The sequence below is a fragment of the Leuciscus leuciscus genome, assembly GCF_965113295.1.
Source record: "Leuciscus leuciscus genome assembly, chromosome: 13".
In the NCBI taxonomy this organism is placed as follows: domain Eukaryota; kingdom Metazoa; phylum Chordata; class Actinopteri; order Cypriniformes; family Leuciscidae; genus Leuciscus; species Leuciscus leuciscus.
The window spans coordinates 27626023-27638475 of NC_138737.1; the positions used below are offsets into that span (position 1 = coordinate 27626023).

Here is a 12453-nt window from a genome sequence, read left to right on the forward strand (position 1 = left end):
GTAGGTAGCCAAATACATGTGGGGAAAGCAAAGAACAGACTCTTGTGATCATGTCTCTGAAAGACAACAGCGCTGAGTTGAATGGAGTTTAATGAACAGACCTGAAACAGCCTTTCATGACACTTGAAATCTCCAGTGTAATGAGAACGAGTTTCGTTAATAATGATCACTATAAAGCACGCAGCTAGCGCATATGTAAGGGATAATGTACATCCAGCCGGTTGTTCTCTCAAAATAACCCCCAGACATGGTGATTTGCGTCGGGGTCTTCCATCAGCCTGAAGGGGGTTTATTTTGAGAAAACAACCGGCTGGATGTACATTATCACGCTTATCACACGGCTACTTGCCACATGAGTAAATAATTTGACAAGAAATATTGATCTGAGTTAAAATATTTTATTAGGTCTTTAAACGCAAAGCTTCTGCGGAGAGAGCAGTTGCTAGCGCGGTAAGTTCAAACCAGACAGACATTTAAGAGATTTAACAGTATATATTACACAGCATTTCGCCACATAAATAATTATGGAGATAAGAGATATTGATTTCAGATTAAACTGTTTTAAAATCGTACCTGTTTGTATCTTATAATCCAACATTGTACAAAACAATAGTCACAAAATGGCTGCAGCTGCGCTTGTATGAAACAAGAGCGAGCGAGTCCACGATACTGGATGGCATAATTAAATAACTGTACACAAAATATTGATTCGACTTAGAGTTTTAATATTTTATTGGCTCACCAAATGCAAAACTTCAACGAAGAAAACCCGTTCCTAGCAAGCGTATAACGCTGCTTACTTCAGTAACCCGGATGAGCCTGAGTTATCTGTTTTGAGCGGTTGTTATCTGGGAATAACATACTGCTGGATGGCGCGATTTGACCAATCAGAATCAAGAATTCCACAGAGCTGTGTAATAAATGTATAGAATTAATTTGCAACATTTGTGATTCGAATATAGCACTAAGCAATATTGGGATTTCTATTTAATTTTGGTATATCGTGCAGCCCTACTAAATGGTTTTTGTTTGTGTGTGTGTCATTCACTGAAATGCAAATCTAGCTGCAGCCATGTGACTGCACACGACCTGCCTTTTTCCCACTCTGCCACTCACAAATGGGTTTGAAAAACCCCTGGGCTAAACAAAAATATCCTATTTGTTTGGTTTCATCACAAATGTACTACGTCAAACATAATTCAGTGGTGTGAGGAAAGAGCTCACATAAACTATAGCAGGAATGCAATGCTAGATGTGTTATGCTTTATTTTGTGAATTAGGACCGTATACTTACAAAAATGCCCTTTACTTATTACATTTATTTATTAAACTGCAAGAAAATAATTCTAGACTCTTTTTATTGCATCACTATGCTGCTTGTTTTTTTTTGTTTTTTGTTTTTTAACCTGTAAACGAGTAGTGAGGTGATGGTTTCTGTCATTTTTGTCCCTTTTTTTCTAAGGTGTCATACATAATCCAAGCTCAAGGAAAAGAACATGTCGTCATTCTGGAGAGAAATGAGTGAGTATTTTCCTTCTGCTTCTCTTGCTTTCTCTCCTAAAGTCTTTAATACTAAAAGTAAATTTATACACTTTCCCAAAGATTAGATTTGCACAGGCAGGATAAACAGAGAACAAATGGTGTGATGTTCACAATATTTTATCTTGTGGCCAAAATGAAAAAAAAAAAGAAAAAGAAGTGCTTTTTACAATAGAAATTGTTAAACCAAGGTTACCTTGGGTTTATGCTGTGTTTCCCAAACATTTTCCTGAAGGCACACCAACCGTACACATTTTGGTGGTCTCCTTTATAGTTTGAAAATGAGTACTGTTGGTGTGCCTCCACGGACAGGGTTAAGAAACACTGGGTCAACATAAGCCTAGGTTACTATGTTCAATGAAAAACATATGAAGCCAAGGCACTCAAGATTACGAGATCTACAAAGGCTTTATTTAGGCTATCATTTATAACTGTTTTAAAAAAATGCACACCAACACGTTGCGGCTAACAAATCTTCATCAGGATGTGGAAAGTTAAAGGACAATTCCGGTGAAAAATGAACCTAGGGGTAATTAACACATGGTTACCGAGTCGATCGTTCCCTGGGATGCGTTTTCATGATAATCGAATGTAAAGAGTTTTATCTCTAAAAACAGATTAGCTTATAACACTAGTATATGGGGCATAGTGTAAGTAAAAGTGAATCGCTAGTTAATACCACTAACAAGGCTCAAAATAGCCTCACACTAACACGGTAGCATAATGAGGGTCCCTACATGCAAACCGAAGCATTGAGAACTTTGTAAGTGTACAGACAGTTTAATAAGAAGATACTTTATAAAGACAGTACATTACGCGTTTACAGGCAGGGTTCATCTTGGAAAACAGCCTCGACTAGTCGAGCCACGAACGCCATGCTACGTGAGCTGGTCGATACGAATTACATTTGTGAAATCTAACGTAGCACGGCGTTCGTGGCTTGATAGTCGAGACTGTTTTCCAAGATGACTCCTGAAAATGTGACTACAGATTGGACAAAAGGATGTTAGCAATTGAAAAAAACTGTAACATTAAAAACACAGACCGCAGCAGAAAAATTAGGCTGCTGTCACTTTTAGACTAATGCATCTTTAAAACTTTATTTATAAACTATAATCACTGGCTTTCGGCAACGGTCGTACATACGTTCATGAGAAAGTCGAGTACCTTACGGCGTAAGGGTGGATGGACTCTGACCCGACGTTAGCCTGGTTAAAACCAGACCATTCTCAGTAGTAACTGAGTTATGGTCTGGCAAAGCTTTATTAATAACTAATTTCTAAAGGGGCGTCACCAACGGACGTCACTCAAATGCCTCTGGGCGCAATTGGATAGACCTAAAACCAGTCAGAGCGATCGTCATCGTGTAAAGCCATATGCTGCGTCCCAATTCGCCGAAGTTACACTACGCCATAAAAGTATGTACTCTTTTTGTGAAGAAAAGGTATTTACTTTTGAATGTGTAGCAAAAAAGTAGGCAAGCTTTGGGACATACTACTTCGTCATCTTTATCTGACGGATCTGTCGCGTGCATCCTGTCACGTAAACTGCCCTGTCAATCATCTTGTCACAGTTAAAATCATCTATTAAATCTAATTTCATTTCCTACCGTTTCGGAGAGAAATGTAGTAGCACGTTCATCTGCCAGTGGGTCTTTCATGGAGACTGTCCTCATGTGTTTGCAATTTTAATATAATAATGCATTTAAAAGTTTCTTCGCTTCACCAACGGACGTCGCTCAAATGCCTCTGGGCGCAATTGGATAGACCTAAAACCAATCAGAGCGATCGTCATCGTGTAAAGCCCTTCGGCACCCCAACGTTTCTGATTGGTGCCGCGATTTCGACGGATTAGAAATGGGCTTGAATGAGCTCTTTGCCAGACTACTTGCAGAGCAAATCTAAATTTGCCGGAAGTTGTCTGGGTTTTCCAAGGCTAACCCGACGTATGACATACCTACTATTTTCAGTGTGCTAGGACTACCAGTCTTATTGGGCACAACGCATCAGTGTGCAGTTTTTGTAACTGTTTTTAAATTATTTAAGCCTTGAGTAAATAAGTGGCTTTTTAGATGTCTTAATCCTGAGTGCCTTGGTTTCATATGTTTTCATGGAATTAACTATCCCTTATCCAGAGAGCACCAGGAGAAGATTTTATATCCAAGTAGCACTCTCTGCATTCTTACTATGTTCAATGTTTCACACTTTTCCTAATTTACCCTTGGTTTATAATTAACAATGTATTTATCAGTGCCAAAAGTATGAGAACTCTCTGAAGCAGGGATTGATAACTCGATAACTAGACCAAAATCCTTTTTTATTATTAAAATGTTACGATATGATGAACTGATTTTCAGCTTGTCACAATAATAAATAAATCATCATTAGAATACAACAAGAACATATTAGTATTAGTATTATAAATGTTATTATTTATGCAAGATTCTGTTTTCATCTCTGAAATGTTTTTAATATTCTGTTATCTACTCTTTCTCCTTTGTTGTGTGCCACTATTAAGCTTAAAATGCTACATATTTCTCACTTGGATGTTATGTAAAAAATATTTGAACTCGACCAAGCTTAGTTAGGCTGACTGTTCATTAATACACTAACTTTTAAAAGTGCGGGGTCAGTAAGTTTTGTTAAAGAAATGTATACTTTTATTCAACGAGGATGCAATAAATCTAAAAAAGTGAGAGTAAAGATGTCTATAATGTTACAAAAGATGAATTTATATTTCAAATAGATGCTGTTCTTTTGAACGTTCGATTCAACAAATAATGCTAAAAAAAAAAAAAAAAAAAATCAGCATATTAGAATGATTTCTGAAGGATCATGTGACACTGAAGACTGGAGTAATGGCTGCTGAAAATTCAGCTTTGCCATCGCAGGAATACATCACATTTTTAAATTTATTCATAAAGAAAACAGTTATTTTAAGTTGTAATAATATTTCACAATAGTACTGTTTTTACTGTGTTTTTATGAAATAAATGCAGCCTTGGTGAGCATTAGCATATTGATTTTTAATATTAATTAATATTATTATGTGTGAAAAGCCTAATGCATGTCCTGCATTCCTAATATCTAGACCTTCCTTACATTAATTACATTATGGTTATTTTAATAGATTGTTCTGTTGTAAAATGTTTTGCCTTGTTGTAAATCAGAAGCTTGTACAGAATGGGACAATGTTTTAATACCGTCAGCCTTTTCACATGTCAGCATATGGGCCTCATTCAAGTTGAGGCTCATAGACTGAGCTAGATTTTTTATTTTTTTTGTCATCCTTTCCAAAATGGTTTTAGAATTTGGACTTGGTCACTATTGTACAGAGCTATGTGCATTTGCATATAACAATGTAGAAAAGCTCCAAAAGTTCTCAATGTAAAAAAATGTCTGTTCTTTATGTATTTCTTAAGTTATTTGAAATATTGCTACATGTAGGCAGACCTTGTTGGACAACCACTAGATAATTGCCACACAAATAAAGTCTCTTGATAATATCAGATTTGACATGCAGCTGGACAAAGCAAGGGGGGTGGATGTTTCACTTCTCATTCTCTAGAATGTCTCGCATAATGCGTCTCATGCCAGATAAAACTTTCCAATACTCCTTAATGCATCCCCTGAACATTCTGTGCTCTTCACTTTAATATTTAGATACTCAAGTAGCAAAAACATTCGTTAACACTTTATTTTACAGTGTCCTTATTACACTTTATTTGTATTTTCTGTTGTAATAACAGTAAATTATACATAACTACAAGACCCTAAACCAAACCCTATTCTTAACCCTACCCTATAGTAGCATATGTTGTTAATTGATATTACTCTGTACATGAATTTATAATTACACTGTTACAACGACACATTCAAATAAAGTGCAACCAAACATTCTTTTCCACTTAGTTTGACAGTTTGTTGCTTTTTTGATGTTGAGTTGGGGGATGTTTTGAAGATGTGCCTTCAAAGTAATAATAAATAAATTGTACCTTTAACAAGGGCGAATTGCTTCACATTTTGATACAATATATAATGAACACAGAGTGTATACATAGCACAGTGAGTTTGACAGTCAGTGCTAAATGTGTTGTGGCAAGTGTGGTTATTCTTTCAGAAAAGTTGATGATTTCCAGCTATGCTTACAGTCTGTTGCAGAGAAGATGTGACAGAGGTCAGCTGATCACCAGATATTAAGTTTATTACACAGTGTGGGGCCTTCTCAGATCATCCAAGATCTTAAACAATCTTATAACAAGCCCACTGTGCCCATCCGGTGAACTTGAACCCCTGTGACATCCATATGATTACATCTCCCTTGTCAGAATTCTTAGGAAAACACAAATGAGGAAGCAGAAAAGAGGAACTCGAAATCTTCATTTTTGAAAGCAAAAAAATTAACATTATTTAAAGACAACATGAGGCCAACACATTTAACATGAGAGGGACATTGTTGCAACACATTTAACTTCCCTAATGTGACAACCTTCAAAAGAAATTATGTAGTATGGGACTCAAATTTGACCCTTGGTATTTGATTGGATCAGGGAAAGTTAGGCCATGATATTAACTTTGATATTTAAACAAACATCATTAATATTGTGTAACGTGTCATTAATATTGTGTAACGTGTCCACTGGAGGCAAGTTGAAGATGAACCCAATTGCAGTTTATTACAAAAAGTGAAATCAATACAAGAAAACGGAACCAAACAATAACTTGACTTAGACAGACTTGACTTGAAAACCAAAACAGAACTCACCAACAGCGAGTTACTGAACCAAGCTTTAAGAGACAATGGGAACATGAGGACTATATGGGCCATCCTACAGAATTGGTTCAGTCAGAGTTAAAAACATCTTGGGGAAAAAAAAGTATTTTCCCACAAATTTTGTATGTATGCAAATTGTATAATATCCAAGGTACACATTTATAGTAATTGTGGAGTTAATTCTCATATTGTATTTTCAGAATGTTTTGGAATATTTTTCCTCCCCCTAAATTTGTCACTACCGAAACACAATAATTAATACATTTAATAAGAAGGCTTATATTGACCTATTGTACCTTGTAAATATATTGTTTGCTATATTATTTAAAAGTTTTCACAAGTAAATCAATAACAATTACAATTTTAACAATATTTCGAGTGCAATTTATGAGATTTGTATTTTGAATCCAATCTTTCTTTGTAAAAGTGATAAAGTTTATCATACTGATTTAAAAGTTTAGGATTCATTAGTTTGAATATACATTGAACCAAACACTATAATAATATCTTAGTTGATAATTCAATACTTAATTTTTTCTTATTTTAATACCTAAACATCCCATGTTTAGGTCTTGACTGCACATTTTCGGTAGTGACAGAAATGTTTTGGTATCAACCACATCACACTACAGAATTTTAAAGGGATTTTTCACCGCTGGATAGATGAATGTGTATTTGAATTGGGTCATTTATGTAGTAGACGTGAAATTATTTTAGAAGGCTACTCCCAATTCACGCCTACCGGTTACAGAGGGCAGTATCGGAAGAAATGATACAACTAGGCTACTAGTTGACTCGAAAATGAAAACACGCCGTTTTATTGTGAGATCCCATCCCCAATGGGTTGGTTGAAAACATGCGGAACTAGCTCCTACTACTCGCTGTAGTATCTAGCCTCTGGCCAAAAAAGCCTCCGATGACGCAAAATTATGATTTTTGCGTCATCTGAGGGTTTTTTCCAGACACAATACAGGAATCTCTTGTCTCAGGGGGACATGAGGAAGGGAAGCACAGTCATTCGAAAATACTACCGGGTTTCTATGATACAAAGCTTAATGCTAATCCGTGAAGTATCCCTTTAAGTCACATACTAAAACACTAATGATTTGCATAATAAAACGTACTAAAATATGAATGATTTGTATAACTGTACAAAAATTTTGTTTATTTTCCCCAAATAAACGATTATGTGTTCCCTTTCGTGACTACCAAAACAGTGATGTCACAATCAAAATTTTACCATGTTTCTGTTTCGGTAGTGACAATTTTAGCCTAGCTCAAAGATGCTAATCTGCAAATGGTTAGCTAGCTCAGTTCTTAACAGCTGTAGGCCTACACACACACACACACAAACATTTTTTATGGAATTACGCCCAAAAAAGTTTCCCAAAAAAGGGTGTTTGGTAGTTACGTTCCTAAAAGTTACACACAGATTTTCAGACACATTTACCTCAAAATGATGGGCACTATCTACTCATCATTAGGGTTGGGTATTGGTTGGGTTTTATCCGATACCAGTACCTGCTCGGTATTTTTCAAACGGTTCCGGTGCTTAAACGGTTCTTAAACCTGTACTTAAGAAAATGAAACCGCACACACTTTATCAAAAAAAAAAAATACCTGTGTGTTTTCTGAAAAAGATTTTCTGATTTCTGATTAAATTAAAAATTGTGCCGAAATATTTAACACACATAGTATAGCCTCATATAAATATACTTGATATACTTCATACTTGATATGCAAGATTTGCAGTTGGCATTAAAATACTAGACTTACCCGAAGAGGAACACTGCAGCTTAACTTGAACTTTAGTCAAGAGTGTCAGAGGTTTTGGGTTCTAATCCGCATTCGTAGTTTTTTGTTTGTTTGTTGTTGTTTTTTTAAACCGATTATGCTCATCAGTGGTTGTATATCAAGCAGGGACACTTTGTGTGCATTAGGCTATATTTTGTGATTTCACCAGAACGAATAGATATGAGGCGCCGTCTAGGGCTTAAATCGAACTTCATTCACGCACACATAAAACGCTTGCATACACATAAACTCTACACACACGAGACGCGCGGAACTCTCCGCGCACATACTCATCTGAGACGCGAGCACACACACACACACACACACACACACACAGACTCGCGCACATACTCATCTGAGACGCGAGCACACACACACACACAAACTCGCGCACATACTCATCTGAGACGCGAGCACACACACACACACACAAACTCGCGCACATACTCATCTGAGACGCGGGCACGCACACACAAACTCTCCGCACACATACTCACACAGACGACGCCTCATAAATAGATCGATCTCTGGAACGTATTGAAGCGCGCGTCCGAGTGAAGAAAGTGCGGTGTGCGCGAGCCACAAGAGAAAACACTGTATCCGCGCCACTGATCGCAGCGGCAACGAGCACTTTGATCATTTAATGTTGTTTAGATGTTTTGTTATTGGATCATTCGTGCCGCGAGATGTTTTATAGGGGGCGGTGAAAAAAGTTAGGCACCGAAATCAGGAAAGTTGCGTTCTTATTCGGTCTCGATACTACCGTTTACGTCGGAACCGGTTCCCTATTGGAACCGGGTTTCGGTACCCAACCCTACTCATCATGTAGCTACGAGAGAGAGGGATACAATAATATTTCCTGATAAAAATTTTTAGAAGTGTGGTTCCAGCCAATGGACTATGTAGCAAATTAGCTCTAAAGAAATATTAATAATCAATCATAACTTGTTCGTCCCGTGAACACTCAGTGTTAATTGTTTATTAATTCTGAGAAATGTTCATTTCCGGGGGAGGGAAATGTCTTTCTTACTGTACAGTACTACTAAGAGCCTGTAGTCAAATCTAAATCGTGAAATAAACTTTGTTGCAAGCAGAGAATCAGAACCAAATACGTATTGTGCACACGTTTTATTAACTAAATCACAAACATAGCTAATCTAAACATGAATGCATAGATGCATAGGTAAAATGGTAAGTGACAGAATGAAACCGGAAGCAGGAAATGGAACTATGGGAAAGAACCATTTAACTAGTAAAAGAACCATCAGCTTATTTTCAGTATGTATTTTCATGTATACTTGCACGGCCTTTGCAGTGAAAACATTCCGTGAAGTTCCTGAAGAAGGATTTTGATGGTTCCATGAGTCTCAATCGATTTCTTCGCCGTTGAATGAAGAAATGTTGATGAGCTTGAATGGTTTATTTGACTTTGTTCTGGTGGGTTTTCTCTCTCTCAATGAGCACATGGTTGAGCACATGCAGATTGTGGCCTGCCGGAAGAGTTGATGGTTGCCCATTCAGTGATGGTAAAGTTTCAGTTTTCTTCTGAGTTGGATTGAAGAAATCCCCGGTGGGGGTCCCCACAGACATCAACCCGAAGAAGCAGTAGTAGAGGCCAGAAGAAGAGAGAGCGGGTCACTGTGAATTTGTCTCTAATAAAGCCTCAGAAAATCCCGACCTCTCCGGGTTTGCTTGACTAATGAGAAGGGTGGAATTTCCAAGTGGCAAAATTCCTATGTTGTTGATTTATGGATCTTTGTTTTAAGTGTGCTCATTTGCGTGTGCAGCTGGATTGGTTGCTGATGAAGAAACTATGAAAGATTCTTGTAATACTAATATGTTGTGCAGCTATCGACATGTACACAATCATTTCGATCTTCAAAGTACCAATTTATAGAGACCAAACATGGTATAGGTGAGGTTACATTGACCGTTGGTTATATCATAAAATACACAGTATCAAAAAAAATAATAGAATTAAAAGACACTACACAAGACAGTAAATCATTCACACAATGCTCTGTATAGAGACCAAACATGGTATAGGTGAGGTTACATTGACCGTTGGTTATATCATAAAATACACAGTATAAAAAATTAAAAAAGAATTAAAAGACACTACACAAGACAGTAAATCATTCACACAATGCTCTGGGATGCATGCTCATTTATAGATCAGTTTGTCTATAAATGAATGCAGGAAAGTCTGTTTTAAGGTCCGTTTCTGTCTTCCCTATGGCCTCTGTCTTATCTCATGACCACATTTTTCAGAGCAATAAAATCAGCTTATCTGATGTTCGCCCTGGCGACTGAGGCCTTTTCTGCTCTCTTTCCTCTTTTGGGGGAATATTTCATTCCTAAGAGTGTTTTTTAAAGCTTATTTATTAAATGTAACAAATAGTTATGTGTCGGATTGTCTCAGTTGTTACAACTAAAACATACACTGCTTTGGTAGTGACATGAAAATGCGGGACACATTTTTTACATAGTTCCCAACTGAAAATACCCACTAAATTATGATTTTATATATAAAGCTTACTGATATTTGAAAAAATTATTGTGGGATTCAATAGATAATAGAAGGATCTTAAGATTTGAATACTTAAATGCTTTTTAATGTGTTTTTTGGTTGTGGGACAGCATTTTGCACCAATTCTGTAGAATGGCCCATTCTACAGAATTGGTGCAAAATGCTGTATATAAAGGTATATATAGTAGGTGAAAAACAGTATGTGACAAAATAAGTACAGTACGTCTGAATTCACAGCACTTCAAAAAAAAATTTATAAAAAGAGTTGGCAAAAAGTTCCCTCACCATAATCCGTCACTTAGATCTAAATATATTCCTCATGTAGTTATAATACATAAAACACCACAGTATGTAGCGGAGTAGAAAAAAAAGGTAGCTTTCACATGGCTTTTTCGCTCGCAACTTCATGAAACATGCTCAGATCATGGAAAATGTTGCATCATTATTTACAGCAGATTATCCCGATTAAAAAGAGCCCAAATATAATCCATCACTCAGATCTAAAGATATTATATTTTGTGTATGTCACTGAGAAAACAACATAACTCACTCAGAACTACAAAATGCCTTCCGGGTGTCATGAGCTAAACAAGAAGGCTACCTTGGTTCCAAATGCTGTAATTTTTTTATCATAAAACCACAAATTTTGATCCCGATGCAGCTCATATGTAGGGAAACATTATTTATTGTTATTGCATGTCAAATAAGAAAGATATGTAAAAATGTCCTTTTAGCACACTTTTTTGTCTTTTCTCAGCAGTTTCTCAGCATGAGAATGTCCAAATGTCATGAAAATGTATATTTTCTAAAAATGTAAAAAGTTGTCTATCAAACGATACCTACCTTTTTTTTACTCTTGTTGCTATAGTTTTGGAGTTATGAGTCTTTTGTGTATGTCACTCAGAAAACAACTACTCTAAAAATGCCTTCAGGGCTTACAATTATAAACAAAATTCAGTTCATGACCCCTTTAATGCTATTTTATCCTTTCTGAATAAAATATTTATTAATACTTTAATATAATATATTAATATCTTTAAAAAAAAATACTGACCAAAACTTTTAAATGATAGTCACCAGTTTTATGGATCTACAGATAATCTATTCCTGTCTACGACAGTCTGTGTGTGTTGTGAGAGTTTATTAAATACCTGCAACAATGAATCCTAACATAGTGGTGCGTGTGTTTTTCTTTTTTTCCTCTCAGATTGCTTCTTCCAGAGGATTTCACTGTGTACTCTTATGCCAAAGATGGCTCACTGGTCACAGAGAGACCAAACATGATGGTAAGTCACCAAACGTCACACCAGCACTTCAGCAGTCTCTATTAAAAAGGGGAAAGCGTGTAAAAGAACACTCAAATCAGGCACTTTATAGACGCAAAAAACAAAGCACTGACAATCAAAAATGTAATGCTGATATATTCTTTCGTACAACAAAAATGAAACGTACCGCTGCCCTCGCCTTACAAGGTTTACTCTATTTTCACCTTGTTAGCAGTGTTTCTATGCACAGAATGCAGGTGAGAACAGCTGCAATGTATCATCATGTGGTATTGTCTGCTGTTGTAAATGTTGATGCGATTTCCTCAGAGCCGTGACTAAACACACACACATCATCTGATGCCAAGAGCAGTGGAGTAGTTCTGGGAAGAGCTGCATTACTCACACTGACTGGAATTCAGTTTTACACCACTGTAAGGAGTGATAGAGGCACAAAACATTTAAAAAGAATGCAGGAGAATGTATATCCACTGAAAGAATTAGGTGAAGAAACAATTTTCGCTCAGAAATTGCTTGTAAATTTCACAAACAATT

General features: G+C 36.5%; 1 protein-coding gene across 2 annotated transcripts in view; it reads left to right on the forward strand.

Moving 5' to 3' along the window:
- Positions 1 to 12453, forward strand: part of adam9a (ADAM metallopeptidase domain 9a) — a 66389-nt gene that overhangs the window by 8693 nt on the left and 45243 nt on the right. For both annotated transcript variants that reach the window (XM_082187730.1, XM_082187731.1), the window contains exons 3-4: positions 1463 to 1521; positions 11844 to 11922. In XM_082187730.1, the coding sequence (XP_082043856.1) occupies positions 1463 to 1521; positions 11844 to 11922 (138 nt within the window). The remainder of the gene's footprint in view (positions 1 to 1462; positions 1522 to 11843; positions 11923 to 12453) is intronic.